The 19,479-nt window shown below is 44.7% G+C and overlaps 1 protein-coding gene across 1 annotated transcript in view; it reads right to left on the bottom strand.

Annotated features, from left to right (window-relative positions):
• The window catches only part of CTC1 (CST telomere replication complex component 1), a 1,003,059-nt gene that overhangs the window by 447,824 nt on the left and 535,756 nt on the right, over positions 1-19,479 (bottom strand). The window contains exon 9 of the mRNA XM_069646446.1: positions 1,836-2,007. Within this exon, the coding sequence (XP_069502547.1) occupies positions 1,836-2,007 (172 nt within the window). The remainder of the gene's footprint in view (positions 1-1,835; positions 2,008-19,479) is intronic.

The raw sequence follows: 19,479 nt of genomic DNA, 5'->3' as shown, positions 1-19,479 counted from the left end.
GCGACAAGCATTATCCACATTTCCCACATGAGTGTCACGTCTTTCCTGTACGATCTCACTTGCAATGCAGCACTCGCTCATGTCTTTTAAAGCAGTCTGTGAGTTAATAGTAGAGGCACTTACCGATCACCATTGCGTGACTTTCTCCTTATGGTGCAGTTCTGCATGTGGCAAGGGGAGAAACAAAGCCTTCTTCCAGTGCTCGCATGGGATTCTCATTCTTACTTAAGCATGGGTATTTGGTCTCCGGGCACCTTCCAAGTCTGTTTCACCCGACATCATCATGGAGTCAGTCTGGAGTAAAACTGGACTCCAACCTGGACTCACGTGCGGTGCTACGCACCTAGGATGAGTTCTTATAGGAGGAGTCTATTTTGTTCTCTCCAAAAACAACGACGAAATGAAGCACAGTCCAAGGTTTAGCGGTCTGCTCCTGCTGCTGACTGGAGTGTGACTGGACTCCAACCCGGCCTCACTGAGTGTTATAAAGGCCATAGGAGGTCTAAATTTAATGTATATTGTGTTTTGGGCCTTACAGAATTCTAAACTATTGTGGTGCTTGGGTAAACTGGGTTTCTCTTTTTAATCCCATACCCATACATATTTGTTACGTTGTAACCATCAGGTGTAGGGTGTTCCACATATACTAGAGTTGGGATGTGTATTTAGAACAATGCGCAGTGTTGTGCAGACTACTGGGTACTTGCCTACTTGTTAGTTTTTATGGTTCACTGGTTCGCCTCAAACCCCTGTTATTTTATACTGGGTGATCATCTCTGGTACCCACATATAGACATTGGGGATATGTGTATCCTTTCAAAGGCATTAATGGTATCTTTTGAATATTGTGTATTAATCTCTATAGTACGTGTTAGTTTGATTTTACTTCTATAGCACCTACTCCTAAAGTGCTTTACAATTGTTAATTGGTGAAATTATGACCAAATACAACAGGGAACAGAAAAGACCGAGCAAGACGAAGGGAAACCAAATAAAGAAAATGCAATGATGATCCAAACCAGCAGAATGCAGAACAAAAATAAAGCCTTCCCACCCATCCATAAAGCACAAAAACACATGCTGCGTGGGAGGCAATGTCTAAAGAAAGTGTCTCAAAGATGCAGGTAATAGAGCAGGAACAGTCTTCTTCAAATGGAGCCTACAGAGATACACAAGTAAGATGGAATGGCTCCGTAACTCCAACAAAGTCACAAAAACATTGACCTTCTTCACTTCTCTACTTCTCTAAATGGATTATTTTATATGTGACTTTATTGAAGTATATATTTTTCAGTATATCGGTGTAGTTTATTTTCTGCAGCTGTGTGTGGCCCAATTGTACCTCTGTCTTGACCTACTATTCCCTACCTGAGAGTAGATCCTTGTCGCTCTGCCCACGTTTAAAAGAGGTTTGGCTTCCCTTTCTTGTCAGATGTTTTAGCCTTCCTCCTAGGATAAGTTGTTGTAGCATGCTCATCAGAGGGTGGTACAACAACTGCCTTAACAGTGAGTTTGCATGGGCGGAAGAGAATATGTGATGCAAATCTGAGGACATCAGTGCTTTTTCTTGCTGGTCTCACCCTTTCCCCCATTCTCTTGGTGTTCTACGGAACAATGGTAATGATAATTGTTCAGTTGTGTAAAAAGGCACATTCAATATTGATAATGTGTTGAGGTTATACATCTTGATGTTTACCTTTGTGCCAGGCCGAATGCTGTTTTACTACTATTTCATATTTGCAAGTCATTTTTCTTAGTGATTTACAGGATTTGTTTTGCCACTTTGTTCATAATACCAAAAAAGATACTGATAAAAAAAGAATTGTATCCACTACCTCCAGCAAGGGACAGTGGTGTGGTTCATCAATGATCTCCTGTGCCATGTCACAATGCTTCTCACTGCTCTGCGGTAACAAGTCCAAGTGAGGTTCGAGGCATCTCTCCACCATCCCAGGTACAATGCTATACGACAGCAGGTCCTGCGGCTTCATGATGTTAGGGCAGAACCTGTGAAAGCAGCAGGATGAAACAATCAAAAAGAAGCAGTGAAATTGGAATGTTGTGCCATGCATAGAACTGGGCCAATGAGAGACAGGCATGATACAGACAAGCCCAGAAAATGACAAATGGCAAGGACAGTCACATATGTCCACACCCTCGCCACTTATAGTAAAAGCTAAGCACTAAAAAACATGGAAAAAGAGGGCAGAACCGACTACCATGCCCACTGAAGGTACCTAGCAGACTTTGCAAGATTCATATCACATGTCTAATGTATGGGTCTCATATTCATAGTCACACTTTTCAGTACTGTTTTTTAAACTCCACTTCTAGGGCATTCACCAGCATTTGGGTGAACAGGACTATGCCGCTGATGCTTCTGCTGGATGAGGCACATTGCCCTTTTATAGGTTTTAGTAATTTACAGTAATTATTCCCAAAAGCGATTAGTCTGCTCAAAAAAAGGAAACTCTGATGCCCACACAACCTGGTAAAACTATCACCTTTTAATAACTGAATTATTCAAGGTTAAAAATGTCCCTTCCCAGAAGTGTTCCTAGATCAGCTGTCATAATTTTACTGACCCTGCACTACTGTGGCACTGCTGTGGTACTATTGTTAGAAGCGGTTTGGTGGATGCGGAAGTGTGTCTTGTTCCCCAACTGGATTCTGCTTTAATTGACTGGATACTCCACTATCAACATAAAAATGATAATAACCTGCCCCACGCGCTCACAGCAATTGTGAACTAAAGTGTAAGAAGCGCTTTGACGTGCCGGGGGGGCTGGTTGGACAAGACTGTTCTGTTGGAAATCTGTTAAATCCAACTTTGTAATGGTTGGTCATTTCACTGGAGAGTGACTTTTACGTTTCTTTGCTTTTACATTGCTCTCCATACTGCCGTTATTGCTATCACTACCTTTATACAACCATTGCCCTGCTATAGATACGAGGCCGGTGAGACTCCTCCTTATTGGACTGCTGTTTATAGTATCACATTGAATTTTTGCCTTTTCCTATTTTTGAGTAGAGCACTGTGGATTAATTCAGGGGTTGTATACAAACTTTGTTGATCTCTTCTTGATGTGTACTTCGGTCACGCATAGCGTGTATGTTCGATTTACGGAGTGGTAAACAGCGGCCGGGAGGAGAGGAAAAGAGAATAACGACATTGTCCCGTACCCACCATATTAATCAAGACGAGCATGTCAAACAGATGTCAGTATCTTGTTGATGGCTAGGAGAATCATCTGTCCCTTATTCAGATGTGAAATTAATGGCTCAAGTTATGTCGGACGCGGGGATAATCAAGGAGCCGAGTGTTCCTCTCCCGGCATACTACCCTCAGCAAGGCTGTGTTTAATCGAGGATGTGGTACTGGCGCTTCCCACAAACTGATGTCATTAAACAAACTCCTCGACAGGGAAAGTGCTCAATGAAGAAACCGACAAGAAAACCTTCCACATTAATTCCTAACAATACAAAATCGACCCTGATTTGTTTACAAAATCAGTAAGGGATTCTGAAAGTGTGCCATTAGCTATGGACGAGGTCCATCTAGCACCCACAGTTTTACCTGCTCAAAATTCATGCTTTAGTTTATCATGATATGCAGGAGGAGCTGGTACAACTACTGCAACCTGCGGGAGCAGAAAACAACGTGTCCTGTTCTGTGAATAAGAGAAGGTCCCAAAAGAAAATTAAGGATTTCTTTCTAAAATTGGGAATATGCTCAACTAGTAGAAAGGATCTTTTGATGAAAGACGCTATGTAACTAAGCTTGGGAGTTTCAGACACAAGCTCTTGGAGGCTTTTCAGAGGGTAGAAGGGTATACCCCACCCCTGCCTGGGCTCAGTGCTATTGACATCGGTGAAATGTATTCCTTGAGGGGGGAATCGAAAAGGACTGTGTGGTTGAACATGCCTCAATCTTAACAGAACATTTGGCAATTAGCTTGATAAATGCTCCCACGGCCATATCTCAACAGGTGTTGCATGAGACCCTAAAAGATATGGACGACAGGGTTAAACTAACCTCCCCATCAATCTCGGCTTTAAACATTGTATTAATTTCCTTTATGAGCTTCTATGAATACATAAAAGTCACTTTGTCTGTTCTCCAGTCTAGTGAGACAAAAATAGTTTGGGGCATGTTACAGGAAAAACAAGGATCCAATATCCATATGTTTCTGAGAATAACAGCTGACTGCAATAGGAGCACAGCTTCTAAGAGAAGAACCTAAAAGGGGACTCAAAACAGATGGTCCCAAAACTCTATGGACCTCATTACAAATCAGGCGGTCCGGAAATAACGGTGGCGGTAAACCCGCCGCCACCGTTGTTTCCGGACCGCCTGATCCCGACTCCTGCAGGCGGGAGGTGATGTTCCCGCCAGGTTTGACTTGGCGGGTTTAACACTGCCCGTCTGCAGGCAGACGAGGAAACACCGGCAGCATTAGGAGATGCTGCCGGTGTTTCCATGATCCCCATTCCCATTGAGTCCCATTGTAATGCCCCGGTAATTCCGGGAATCACGGAGGCGGAATGGTAATACGAGTCCGGCGGTAACCAGGCGGTTTTACCACCTCGGTTACCGCCGGACTCGTAATGAGGCCCTATATCTTGCTACACATAATCGATCCACAGATGTCGAGGAGCTCTAATGTGGGCATTATTACTCCTAGACAGAAGAATGCAGAGCAGCAAACAAATATCGGATTTGTAATACCTGATACAAATCTTAAAAAGCTGAGGGTTTCAAATATTTAAACCTAAGTGGAGATGTCACATTCTACCAATTTGTGAAACAACAATTCTGCTTTTCAAGTTCAGAAAGTCTCTGGTGAGCGATGGGCCCCAACATTTTATATTGGGGGAAAAACACAAGGCCCCTGTTGTACTAAATGATCCATCAACAGCTCAGAGTAACTCAGCACAAACTCAGTGGCTGAAGGTCCAGTTAGTACATCTAACCAATGACATATCTTTCAGCCTATAAATAAACAAAGCTATTTCCAAGAACCTGTTCAAACAAGGGAAGCAGAAAGGGGAAACAAATAATATAACCGGATAAACATCCAGATGATGATGATGTATGTGTGGCTGGAAAACATTTGCACAAGGAAAAAAATTAATTCATCTTAAACAGACAGACAATTCTGAAGATTGTGAAAAACGTACCAGAGTTATAATTGTTATCTAACACATGACCTAGACTACATCAACTTTCCGTATGAAAATTGCACCAACATAGTAGAGATTGGTCTACACTCCCGCTGAGGGGTAAATGCCCTATTAGCAGCACGAAACAAAATCTTCTAAGGGTTATAGAAGCTTTGTAAATGTGTGTCCTAGCGGCAACATTTTTGGGACTTTCGACTTGATCCTGCTGGAGGAAACATGGCTTCAATCTGAACTAAGAATTGAGGGTTTCACAATATCGTAGCAGCTAGTTTTGGGTAATAAAGTGGGTCGCCCCTCAGGAGGCCTACTACTAGTTTCCAGGACTGCCAAAATAATGAAAGCATCTAAATTGATGTGTGATCACTATATAATTCTTCCATCTAAATTATATTTCTATTCAGAGGGCCTGTTGAGGTGCCTATTGGTCTTACATTTTTACTATAACCCAGCGCATCCGAGCTTGTCAGAGTATATGTAGTCGATCATAGAGGTTCTGGCTGAGGCTTTATCTCAGGAGGAAGCTATTCACATTCTCATAGTAGGGGACTTGAATTCTTATGGTTTCCCCACAACTATTCCTAAAAACAACGACCTGGCTGTGGAAAACTTAACTCCCGTTCCCACGTGGGAAGATGGTAGATCTAAGTCCATTATTGATTACATATCCAGAGACATGCTTGACAGATGTGTTTTCCATATTACCATTGATAAGGTTTTATGACGGCAAAGCCATACCTACTTTACTATATGGTACGGGGATAGACTCTCAGGCTTGCAATTTAAATTGGGGTACGGATGGAGGGTAGAATTTGGAAGAGAGTGTTATGTCTCCTACAGTCAATCCCATTACTGCGCTCCGATATGAGGTAGGTCTGGATTCATTAAGGGCCAGCGTGGCTTGGAGATTGTTATAACTATACCACTCCGTTGAATATCCACAGACTAACTCACTCTGTGTAGAGGTGCTTCAAGAGGAGATTGGCCAGACCAATCGCTTTATGAGGAAACTAACACACAAGGTGGATTATATTTTACGGCATTTTAAACAGTGAAGGACTTAATGATCCCAACAGTGTAAAGAAGGCTCTAACGGAGACGGATTAGGTAAGAACTATTGATGCTGTCCGCTCATTAAAGCTCCATGGCAGTCACTCATTTTTGGATAAACCCAAAGCGGGTTTCCAAATTTAATTGAGGAAATTTCCAGATCATACCGGAAGAAATTAGATCTTAAGATTCCAACTGAACCTACTTTCAACCGGGGAGATTTTGGCTAGTAGAGCAAATGAGAAAGTTGTGAAGGAGATCTGTGCTCTATGCCAAAGGCAAACTAAGCAATCCCTACGCCATATTCTAATTGAGTGCATGGGGCCACAAGAACTGTTGAGGTTCTCTTTTTGTGGTTTTGTTCACAATGAGCACTGGCTCCAGATGGAAGAATTTTGGCAAAGACTGTCCTCGGGCCATGAAACTTTTTTATACATCAAACTTATTAAAGTACTAAAAACCTTTGATTTGATTAATGATGTAGTTTCGTACTAAGTTAGAAAACCCAAGGACTGGTTCTTTTTATGAGTATTATGTAATGAATGTGTGTTTTGATAAGGAGTTGAAAAAACATATATGACGAACACATTAATAAAAACATTTTCTTTAAAAGCAAGCCGTTATTATTCCGTCCTGGAATGTAGATTCTTGCACCCCACCTTGGGGTTGTATTGCTCCTCATGTATTGTTTCTCATGCCTGCCTTGGGCTTCTGGTTCCTTCACCCCACCTTTAGGTCATGATACTGAAGTCCCACCTTGGGGTATTCTATTTCTCACCAAGTATTGTGATCTCTCGGATTTCACACCGCTGTGGGGTCTCTGGTCTTTCAACCTGCATTGGGGTCTCTGGTTTTGCAGCCTACCTTGTTGGTCATAGCAGCGTTCCTCTGCAGTCACTTTGGCTGGCATCGAAGCACAAGCACTTCTCTCCTATGGTCGAGTCGCCTTGGGTCTGGGGGTGGGTCTCTCTCTCTCTCCCTCTCTCCCTACATCCCTCTCTCCCTCTCCCCCTCTCCCCCTTCCCCCCCCTCTGTCCCTGCCTTCCAGGAGGATGTTTGCTTTGGTGGCTGGCTCCATTGGGTTTTGTTCTTCAAAACGCTGGCTCCACAGGACTTCCTCTCTCTCGCTGGTTTTGCAGGATTTCCTCACCCTCTCTTGTTGTCACTTGCATGGCCTCTTTATGTTTCAGGCTGAACTGAGATTGGGCAATCTGTTTATTCTGTGGTTCAAGGAATGGTGGTATCATCAAGGGGTCAGCAACCACACCAGCCATTTCTAAAGGGCCATGCACACAATTATCCTGGTCAAGCCCCACATAGCCAAGAACCAAACAGGACTCTTTACATGGAGGGACGAGGACTACAATTCCTCTTTGGGAATTCCCTGTCGCATAAGGGGGAGTCACGCTCAGTGGAATCTCACTTACCCTGCATCCTAGGGGGTATTAAGCTTAGGTGGCTCAACTCCCTAGTCCCCAAGGGGACAGCTTCCCCTTAGAAAGAAGGGAGGAAATCTCTGGATTCGTCACAGTGTTCACTCAGAGATATTTGCCCCGGTACTTCATCCCATGCCCGTTGTTAATACTTGGTCTGTCCATGGATTCAGCTCCCCATTGTTCCCTCAGCGTTGCCTGCAAGGTGCTTTGGCATTCTTTGACTACCTCAGTTTTGTGAGCACAACCCCTTGGGTCACAGAGAGGTTTTGCCATTTGATTTCCTCTTTTTTTCAGGCATGGGCTCTGGTAGTGACAAATGCCATCTTTGCTTCACTTGACTTCCACGACTTTGGTTCTCCTCTGGCTTTTCGTTTCTGGTGGCCGTGCTCTCTCACCAGGCCTTTCCTGTGACAACAGCGCTGTAGATTCCTCACTCCTTACACAAGACAACTTTGGTCTCATATATGCCCTAGGTGATCTGGTTGCTGTTGACACCAGTATTTGGAACAGTTGCTGTTGAGACCTCTGTTCTGAAGGAACTCCAACATATAAGTGAGGACAAACCAAAGGAGCAATAAGCTGGACATCAGGGGAGGGACAACCAGCAAAGCAGAAGCATCAACACCCAAAAAGAAAACTAAAGTAGCACGAAGAACCAGACCACGGGTCCAGGACCGATCATTACAACAGCAAGAGACAGTCAGCCAGTAAGAACTGTCCCCACAACAAAGGTAGAAGCATAAAATGCCTCAAGACAACTTTGGCCTTTTATATGCCCTAGTTGATCTGGTCCCTGTTGACACCAGTCTTTGGAACAGTTAGTTTGGGTGGTTTGCTTTTCAACTTCTGTTCTTTAGGTTGCATAGTGCTTCAATGCACTCTGAAGTCCTGGTTTTGCATTGCAAGTCGAAGACCTCAGACAAGTCATCTAGTGACTCCTCTGAACGGTAGCTGTGCATGCACGCTGGGTTATATGATCAGTGGCAGGGAATACAGACTCTAACAGTGATTCTCCACTAACCTGTACTAACACCGTGATCACGGAACACTTCTCTGGTTAGACCGTAGCCAGAAAGTCGACCCAAGCTGTGGGTGCTGTAAGGAACTCATGGTGGCAACAGTAAAGAGAGACACAAGTGATCATGATTCAAGGGTATTAAACTGTATGCAGGTTGGAAAAACGCCCAATATAAACGTAAATCTAAGATGGGAGCAAGTTTTGACCATCAAATGAAAAATAAGGCAGTCCTTGTGGCGTCTTCGCAAAATAAAGGGCCTATACTAAAGAAAAATATTGCCAAATCCTTACAACTAAATATAGAAAGAGTGTGGGATAGGGTTTTCAATAAATAAAGAAGTGTTGACAAAAAATAAGTCAGGATGTGATTGCCAGGGGCCTCCCTTCCCCACGTTTTGAGCACGGGACAAGGCAGGTCTCCCGAGCACAGCACACACTCGAGCTTTCCGAGCACGAGCCAACAGTTCTGTATCCGCTCTCAGGGCCGTCGATTTTCAAGTCTTTTTTCCCTGTAAAGCCTCTTGCCTTCGAGGGCCTGATATCTCAACAATAACAAATAAAAGTATGTTCGCTTGTGTGGTGTTTAGGGTGATGTTTTCTCACCCTTGGGGCCCCTTCTTCCGGGCGCAGACTCCACTCGAATCTCAGCTTCCCTCCGCTGGGTTCACTGTGCTTTCCTAGTAATCACGAATCTTAATGTCTTTTTAAGCAGTTCTCCATAGTAGACATCCATCTGCCGGGTTCACTCTGGTCAATACACCATTTGTTGGGACTTTAGACTTCGCTCCTCTTTATTAGCATCCCTCCATCGGGTTCACTCTTGCCACTTCATATTTCCTTTTGCTTTCTTTTTGTGTGGAATTCACTTACCTTGCATTCTCACAGGTTTGTCGGTCAAAGACTTTCGACTGTACAGGGATATTGCTGGACCCCTGTGTGACCACTTTGACCTTTCTTGGCGGCTCTCCTACAGCCTTCTGGTGTCAGTAGTTTCAATCACCACAGGATCAACCAGAGTCTCTTGAGTCAGGACCCAAGTGGCGCCGGTCCCCTCTGCAGCTGGTCTTCCCTTAACAATTTACAGTTCTTTGAACTCTTCTTAATATGCCGCTTTGAGACTTTTTTTCAACACAGTTTCGTTTCTTATCAGTTTCCCCTTTGACTCACTGACTGTGATGAATCGCTTGGCTTTCCTTGTATCTGGAGTCAAGGCCGGTACCACGGTAGCAGGAGTCTACCTCGGTCCTGCTTCTCAGAGTAGGCACGCTCCGTGTACCGTTGCCATCTGCTGCAACACACTTGAGCTGTTGTTCGCGGGCTTACATTTCTTTCCACAAAGGCTTGCAGGCCTAGGACAGAAAGAGCAAGGTCGCTTCTCTCCTTGTCACTCTCGGTTCTCGACGCCTTTCTCCTTCTCTTGAACTGCCGTGCTTGAGTAGCTGTCTCGTCGTGTGGTCTGCCTTGCTCATACTGTGCTCTTGTGCTCCCCCTTTTATCCCTGTGGGGAAGGGTGTGTGATTCTGGTCAATTGCCTGACCTTTGCATTGGAACAGGTCAGGTAAAGGGCTCTGGTGTTAGTCTGTTGTCTTTCGGGTTGAGCGAAAGTGTTTGTGTTGGAAAAGGGGCAGGCAGTGTATTTTAATGTCATACGTGGTAGGATGAGCAAAGGGTGTAGAAAGAAGGGAGATGCCGCATCTCACCGGTCGGTGTCCCACTCCCACTCCCCAAGGACCCCCCAATCAGGTGATCTGCCCTCACTGGTGCACACCCATGGATTTGATCCAATAGCGATGGCCGTGTCCTGGCCACCTGGATGACAAATCTCCGGGAACTAGCTAAGGGGACCCCCTCAGGTTTCTCACAGTGCTCGCATCTGGTACGTATCCGAGCTTGGGCCTACAGCTCTCCTTCCGGCTGCTCTGCCGTTAATGATCCTTCCACAGATTCAACTATGGAAACCTTGCTACGACTTACTTCCTCTAGATAGTGAAGTTTGATCGTCTTCTCGGCGCACCACCAGGGCCGTTGACAAGTCCTGCAGGGCCCATTTGAGGACCTCACTAAACCATTCAATTGGTAGTAGCAATGCGTGGAGTGTACAAAGTGCAGGGACTTAAGGTTATGACCTGCACTTGCTGGGTATTTTTTGTTCAGCGGAAATGATTGCAATCCCCAATCCCTATCAGAAACGGGATTCAGCAGGTTACCGGCACCTGTCGGCAAATGGTAGACAAACGCTGATCCGTTCAGTGTAGTGTGTGTGCAGCCCCGGACATATTAAGGCATCACAGAATATGTTATTGCTCAATCTTGTATGGCTTAATGCCACTTTGCCCTCTAAGACCTTTAACGCCGACTGCTTGGGGTTGTGTAACTAGTTAGCATGGAGGAGTCTTGTTCGTCATCGGAATTAACTAGACAAATCACTCCACCTACAAAGAACGACCATGCACCACAACCCACAGAATCGAGAAAGAGCTATCAATTTGTCAATCATTTCTGTGAGTGGCCGAGGTGAGGTTTCCTGTGTTGAGTCAAATTAAGCAGAAGGCTCTTCTTCTGGTGGTGCCCTTCCATCAAGTCCTTCAAGTTGCAGCTTTGCAACCATACTCCGCCTTGAACCCAAAGACTTTGGTTTCCCGGAAGCTGCTCGGCGGGTCATGGGAATAACACCACCAAATTACTAGTCTGCCTTGTTTATGGTCTGAACTATGATGGTACCTTATCGTCTTTGAACATATGATTTTGGCTCTTAATTAATTAAAACATTCTTAGCATATGCCTTCACTTTGCTTTCGTCTAGCCATCCCTCTTAATCATGGCCCCAGTTCCAAAAAACAACAAAAAAAATCAGAGTCCTATTCCATTATTCCTAGCTTGAGTAGTCCGGTTGACCGGCCTGTTTGAATTTTTTTAAACGAAATGCTTTGAACCGCCTGGACACTAAGTCAAGAGAATCAGGGGGGCGCAGAGAGACAGGGGCTGGGACAGACGGTAGGTAGATCGCATAGCGGCGGACCGCAACCACGATCCTAAAATTCAACTACAAGCTTTTTACCTACAGCAACTTTAATATAAGCTATTGGAGCTAGAGTTACAGCAGCTGCTGGCACCGGACATACCCTCCAATGGATCCTCGTTAAAGAAATTAAAGTGTCCTCGAAAGATTCTTGTATTGTTATTTGTCATCACTAACGCCCAGAGTGGGTAATATGCATGCCTGCTGCCTTACTATGATGTGGTAGCCGTTTCTCAGGCTCCCTCTCCAGAATGGAACCCTGATTCGCAGTTGGCCATGGTCAATGGGAGGCACAAAAAAGTACAGTCGAAACTTGCTAGGGAAGACAACCTCAGCCCGGTCGCAATTCCCTGTGACAGCAATGAGACATTCAGATATCTAGAGCCACCAAAGCAGCCACAGGCAGGCTCGGAATTGTCTTGGCCTGATAAGTGCATGCACCCCACGATGTCAGTGCCGGCATGTTTGGTGGTAATCCAACCAGTACTTTTGTTACAAAGAACTGAAATGTACATCTCAAAAAATTAGTGATATCTGGATCTGCTTCGCGGACCCATTTCCCATTTCCCCGTTAGCTCCGCAGACAAAAGTCTCATTGGCTTGCAGTACGACGTGATGTCGGCGAACATTGGACACGGCCAGTGGTTGGCTGGAGGGAAGCGTGCTGTGCGTCAAAGATTTTTGGGAACGCTGCCATGGTATATCGGAATACAGCGCAGCGCCGAAAGGGACTAACAAACATAATGTACAGCATGTACAGGGGTAGGAAGAAGGTATGGAAAGGTTGGGGGAGAGAGAAGTGGTTCATCTGAGATGTGTGATTATTAGGTGGACAAAGACGGTAGTGTGCCTGCAGTGTCCGTGCGTACTATGTTAATTCACCGGTCCCTGCACACGCGACTACCATGTGTGGTGAATGCAGGCAGCCTTCGTTACGGCATGAAAGCTCGTGTCGCGACCTCTTACCGTGGCGACTGGTGGGAGCTGAATTGCAGAAGCGGAGTGCATTGCAAAACATATATTACCCCTTGTAGTGGTGGTGGGAAGAAGGGATAGAAAGGATGGGGGGGTGAGAAGTGGTTCATCTGAGACATGCCAATAGGTGGACGAAGACGTCAATGTGCCTGCAGTTTCTGTGCGTACAACATCAATTCGCAGGTCTCTGCACAGGCGACTACCATGTGTGCTGGTGCGTAGACCTCTTTCCATGGTGACTGGTGGGAGCTCAATTGCAGAAGGGGAGTGCATTGCACATGACATAGAAAGCATGTACTCCGGTGTGTTGCATGTGGTAAGCCCGTAGCCCATTTGATGCACGGATGGAGGCCTTGCACCACCAACTATGTGCCGTGGTAGCAATTAGGTTTGACATTGTTGCCTTCTGTGTGTGGGTCGTCAGCATTGCATACATGGGTGTGGTGTTTGGTTGCACATTCTACAGTGTTTACTCCATGGCTGCAGCGAATGGAGTGAACAGTTCTGCAGTGTTGCAATACTGTCAGTATAGAAGAGGGTAGGGTTGAAGTGCATCTTCTATGCGCTTGGATACTGCAGTGTGTGAAGTGGGTGCAATATTTAAATAGTGTGTGCATCAAATTGGATAGGGGTGACCTGCATATTTCATAGGACTATGAAGCATTGCTTTTGTGTACTGAATAGAGTGCAGGGATTAGGGTCACTGTTGCAAAATAAAAATGTGGTCGGTGGTAACAACATACTATGTGAATGTAAGTGGGTATGGATGCCAGAGGCTGTGTTATGTGTGTAGATTCTGCTAACTGTTGCATGTTGCCATGCATAGCTGTATTACGGTGCAGAGATTGGGTAGCAGTGGCGGGGGCTGTGGTACATGTGTGGAGCGTAGTACTTGGTCACATGTTGCCATGCATGGCTGCATTACTTTGCGGTGGGTGTGGGCAAGGCTTAGACTATTGGGTGCATGGCCAAATGCCATAGGGGGTGCCAGAGGCTGTGTTAAGTTTGTAGATTCTGCTAAAAGGTGAATGTTTATATGCATAGCTGTATAACGGTGCAGAGGTTGGGTAGGACTGCCGGTGGCTGTGGTATGGGTGTGGATTGTGGTACTTGGTGACATGTTGCCATGAATGGCTGGATTACGTTGCGGTGCAGTGAGTGTGGCCAAAGCCTGTAATATTGGGTGATTGGCAAAGGCTGTAGGCCATGCATTCAAAAGCCAGGGACTTCACCACACCCACCGTAGCAATGCAGTTTTGACTGCATCTCTCAGAGGGTGGTCACCTTTACAGAATGAGAAACTATAGCATAGCCACTTATGGTTTCAAATGCTATTATTAGACAACATATGTCATAGAATGTGTACATATAAACATACATTTCCCAAATTGTGGTTCCAAAGGAGACTGCAAAGTTCCAACAAAACGCCAAAATGTGTTTCAACCCTTGCGGGCCGTCCTCAGGGCGTATAAGTCTATGAATAACTAAACATCAACCAAAAGCATTACTGAAAAGTAGAATTAAATCCAACAAAGATGTATGATATATCATTGATACAGTTACAGGGGTAAAGAGAGAAATGGAGCAGGGAGAGGGGAGGAGGGAAGCATAAGGTTTTGGACAAAAACATATATAAAAATATATAATAAACATCATAAGTAATCAAATATTCAAGATTGAACTATGATATAGATGACACTTGATGAACGTGACACCATTAGATAGTGTAAAAATGCTGAAGATTACCTGTCAAATAATGAGCAAGAAACTAGTAAGTCGTGTGTTCCCCCACAAAACTTGGGTGCATATTCTCCTGGTTTTTTAAAAGCTTCCAAAGTTATGGGAATCTGAAAACAGACATGACCTATTTTTTAATCCTACTTTAAGAATTATTATAAAATTCGATGTCATATGTAATGCAAATCAAAACTTGGTAAACATACCCACTGCTTACCTACTGATTTACATTTGAATAATATATAGACCCAATCCCCTACTTTGTTTCACCCACACCCCCCTTCCTAGCACAAAAACTCAGGATTACACGTGCCACATCCGGCCATTTTCAGGATGGGAGCCATGGAAATGGCACTGTGGAGGCTAAGGCATTGCTCAATAAGGTTTGTGGTTGTGGTGTGTACGCAAAGACTGTGGCAGAAGGTCTCTTTGAACAAAGAAGTGCAGAAGCCTATGCTGGAAGTGTGCAAGGTAAGGGGCAGGCATCCTGTTTGAATGCATGCACTGTATGTACCTGTTTGAAGTTGGTAACATGCATTCAGTGCTGCTTTTGTGCAATCATTTTTGATAAGTTTGTAGTAAATGGGATACTGCAGAAAAAAAACCTGAAGTGTACAAGGTAAGTGGCAAGCATCCTGTTGTTGCGAATGCAATGTGTGTATGATATCATATGATGTAAAATTCTATGATATGGCATTTATAATGCGCCTATACACAAGTTTTACAAGGCACGACGGGGCAAGGGAGGGGGACCAAAGGGGAGACAGAGACAACAAACCTACTAGGCCAAGTGTCACTCAGATCGCCGTAGTGCATGGGTAGGGGGAGAGGAAAGTGCAGTACATGGGAAGAAGAACAAATGACAATAAGTAAAAATACGGCCTATTGTGCCAAGTGCAAGGATAAGTGCAAACATCAGGTGGTGGTGGAACTGTTAGGGATACAGAAAAAAGTCCCCAAGTGCAGGGTTTGCCAGAAAGGCAGTGCAAGGGTGCGACTGGCGGGGGGAGGTGGCCTTGGCCCGACATCAGAGAGTGGCCAGGTAACGAGTGGAGAATCAGTTGCAACCAGGAAGTCAGCCGGGAAGAGGAGGAGAAAAAGCAGACGCAAATAGAAAGGCTTTGAGGTGCTTCCGGAACGAGAGATGGTTCTCTTCAAGTTTCAGGGAGGCAGGGAGGCTGTTGCAGAGGGAGACCCCAGCCTAAGAAAGATCTACCACCAAATGGTTGCTTGCAGAAGCGACTGACCCTGAGGGAGTTGGAGGCGGATGAGGGAAGAGCTTCAGCAAGGAGATATTTAGGAAGTGAGAGTTGAAGGTATTGAGGTCCCAGGGCACAGAAGGCCTTGTGCATGCAGAGGGTTTTCACCTTATTCCGCGCGGCCACTGGGAGCTATTGCAGACATTTCAGTCCAGGAGAGATACGATGCCTGGGCTTGCGGCCAAGGACAAGCCGCGCCGTCCTCTTCTGGACGCGTTGCAGAGGGCGGAGAGTAGAAGCGGGCAGATTTAAAAAGAGGCTGAGCAATAGTCCATCCTAGAGAGAACCACAGCTGTGCAGACAGTGACCTTTTGGGAACTTGCTTTAGGTTAGTAAAATACATTTAGTGCTCGTTTTGGTGCCTTATTTTCACGATTTATGTAGGAGTTGGGTTAGTGGGGAAAACAATTCGCTGCATTGTCGGAAGGAAAGAAGAGAGTTCCTGTTTCGACATTACAATGTATGATATGGGTAAATTAAAACGTTGCAAGCGCATACCATTGAAGTGCCACTTGATGTTAGGGGATGGGAGAAAAAACAGTATGCTTTTTAAGAATGTAACGGGCGCTCAGTGGCAGATACCGTGCGCAGAGGCACTTATAACATCATTGTAAACATACTGCAGAAAAAGTATTCATAAATCTATTTTGTGGTGATGGGTGCTCATGTGGATGAATGTGGATGCACAAATCTTGCAAACTTTTACTGAACTTTCTACTGGATGTGCTTTAGAATGACAGGACACTTGCAGACTGAATTTATAACGGTACAGATGAAGTGTTGTGCAGAACTGACAGTGTTAGATGCTAACGTCTTGGATGGCATTGGTGGAAGCGTGTGTGACTACCTGTGGGTGTGACTATTTACCCTGACACAGCCCTTTCCATGATCTACTCTGCTATATCTGATACTCTCGATGTTCTTGCCCCTGTCATGAGGATCCGCCTGAAGCCCGAAGCCAAGTGCAACTCCTGGTACGACTCGTACCTTGTTACCCTCAAACGCAAGTGCAGGGTGGCTGAGAGGAAATGGCGTGTTTCTGGTACATGCTCTGACAAACTGGCCTGCCGCCTGCTCCAAAGGAAATAACTGCTCTCTGTCCACACCAAGAAGAGAGCCCAAATCCAAGCCTGCGTCTCTGCGGCATCTAACAACTCGGCTGAACTCTTTAAAATCTGCAAGGAACTGCCCAATCCTGCCGCAGTCTCTACCTCCCTTGTCCCTTCCCAGGCCCTCTGCACGGCTCTGGCTTTCCATTTCATCTCTAAAACCCAGGACATCCTCTACTATCTCTCCTCCTCTCCCCTTCCTTCCTCTACTCCCTGCTCTTCCCCTGTCCCCTCTTTGGCCACCTCTCCTCCCCTCCTTCTCTGCCTTTCCCCTGTTCTCCCTGACAAGGTTTCCAGACAAGTCTGATCTATGAAAGTCTTACCAGAACAGGTTCACCCCAGCTCCTCCAAAAACATCAAGGACTACATTGACTCCCTAGCTCCTGCCCTGGCCGACTTCTGCAACCACTCCTTCGCCACCTGAGCCTTCCCTTCCCGCCTGAAGCACTCCCTTGTGCACCCTCTTAAGAAACCCTCTGCCGACCCGTCTTGCCCTGCCAACTATCGCCCAATCTCCATCACTCCTGGGAAAACTCCTGGAAAAGCTCGCCATCTCCCAGCTCAATCTTCACACTGAATCTGTTGGTTGTTGTAATATCGGGGATGATAAGAGGACATCTGAATACAGGTAAAGCCAGGAGACCAGTATATATATAAAAAGTAAGTTTATTACTTAGTTACAGGGCTAGTTAGTTAGAAAGGCAGGGAGATACATAGATGACATCCTTTCAGTAAGGTACTCCCATCCTGTGTCCCCAACTGAAGCTCTTGGAACTCTTAGGACCCATAACATTCTATGTGACATAGCTGTATTCTACTAGCAGCACTGTATGCACACAGTGCAGATAGATAACTACAATACTACAATACTCCCTCTCTTCAATTGAACATACAAACAAGATATCACAACCCAGGCATTCAGAGACAATCAAAATTACGCACTCCTGCACATCTGTAAAACCTATACAACATTCTCAACCAAGGAAGCGTATCCACATTCACGTAACTAACAATCAAACCAAACAAGTACACCAATCACCACCATCCATCTCAGAAACACCTGTCATTTGCGCCATCCAGTGTTATTTCACATACACACCCTGCCATAGAAACACTGAAAAGTAGGAAAGGACAGAAAAGAAAACTCACAAAACAAAGATCACATTAACACAACGCACCTGGGAAAGAACAGCGCGTGAAGAAAATGAACACTGACAGAGCCCGGTCAGATCTGAATCCAGGAGCAAATAGATCTTTCAAATGTATATATTCAAAAAGTTGCATGCGTATACGCAACATTCATGTCCATTTAAACACCTTCCAAATTCCAACCGGACACAAATTATGTATTCCATGGCAACAGAACGATGCTGTGCCACTATTATTGCACTTTTACATGGCACCAGAACGATGATGTGCCACTGTGCCATTTCAATATCATGTATTCCATGGTACAGACGATGCTGTGCCACTAATGTTGCACTTTTACATGGCATCAGAACAATGCTGTGCCACTGTGCCTTTATAATATCATGTATTCCATGGTAAAGAACGATGCTGTGCCACTATTATTGCACTTTTACATGGCACCAGAACGATGCTGTGCCACTGTGCCTTTACAATATCATGTATTCCATGGTACAGAACGATGCTGTGCCACTAATGTTGCACTATTACATGGCATAAGAACGATGCTGTGCCACTGTGCCTTTATAATATCATGTATTCCATGGTACAGAACGATGCTGTGCCACTATTATTGCACTTTTACATGGCACCAGAACGATGCTGTGCCACTGTGCCATTACAATATCATGAATTCCATGGTACAGAACGATGCTGTGCCACTAATGTTGCACTTTTACATGGCATCAGAACGATGCTGTGCCACTGTGCCATTAATTTAATACATTACATTTTTTCATGGCACCAGAACGATGCTGTGCCACTGTGCATTTAAATTTATACATGAGATTACCTTTAGGATTACTCACAATAATATCGGTATATGTTATAACAATATATATATAATCCAGAATTTGAAAACCTGAAATTCCTATCATCATAAAATTCATCTGGACATCACACAGGTACTTTCACCCTGTCACCAATTCATCCGGGCATCACACAGGTACTTTCACCCTGTCATCATAAAATTCATCTGGGCATCACACAAGTACTTTCACCTGAATATGTTTCATTTCATAAATTCATGTCATAGGGCATTTCACAATATTGTGCTCTACAGCATTGTGCTCTAATTCATAGCTAATAAACTGTGCCCAAACCATAATAATATTACACGTCGTATATCAGTACACCTCCTGATGAACATACAGTGTGATATTACATTGCATTCAAATCATTAATAAGTATATATACGCATTAACCCATGCACACTATCATATCTTAACATTCCATTATGACACCTCGCATTTCATTACCTCTCCTATGAACATACAGTGTCATAATACATTGCATTATATTGCGTGAAGAAAATGAACACTGACAGAGCCCGGTCAGATCTGAATCCAGGAGCAAATAGATCTTTCAAATGTATATATTCAAAAAGTTGCATGCGTATACGCAACATTCATGTCCATTTAATGTCCACAGGATGGGAGTACCTGCTTAGCTAACATATTTGCAGGATTTATACCTTGAAGCAGATGATTTATGAAGTCATCTCACATGG

Source organism: Ambystoma mexicanum, chromosome 1p (genome assembly GCF_040938575.1).
Source record: "Ambystoma mexicanum isolate Mex_15411 chromosome 1p, UKY_AmexF1_1, whole genome shotgun sequence".
NCBI lineage: Eukaryota > Metazoa > Chordata > Amphibia > Caudata > Ambystomatidae > Ambystoma > Ambystoma mexicanum.
Note: the sequence above shows the minus strand (reverse complement) of the source record. Positions and strands in the feature narration are given on the sequence as shown.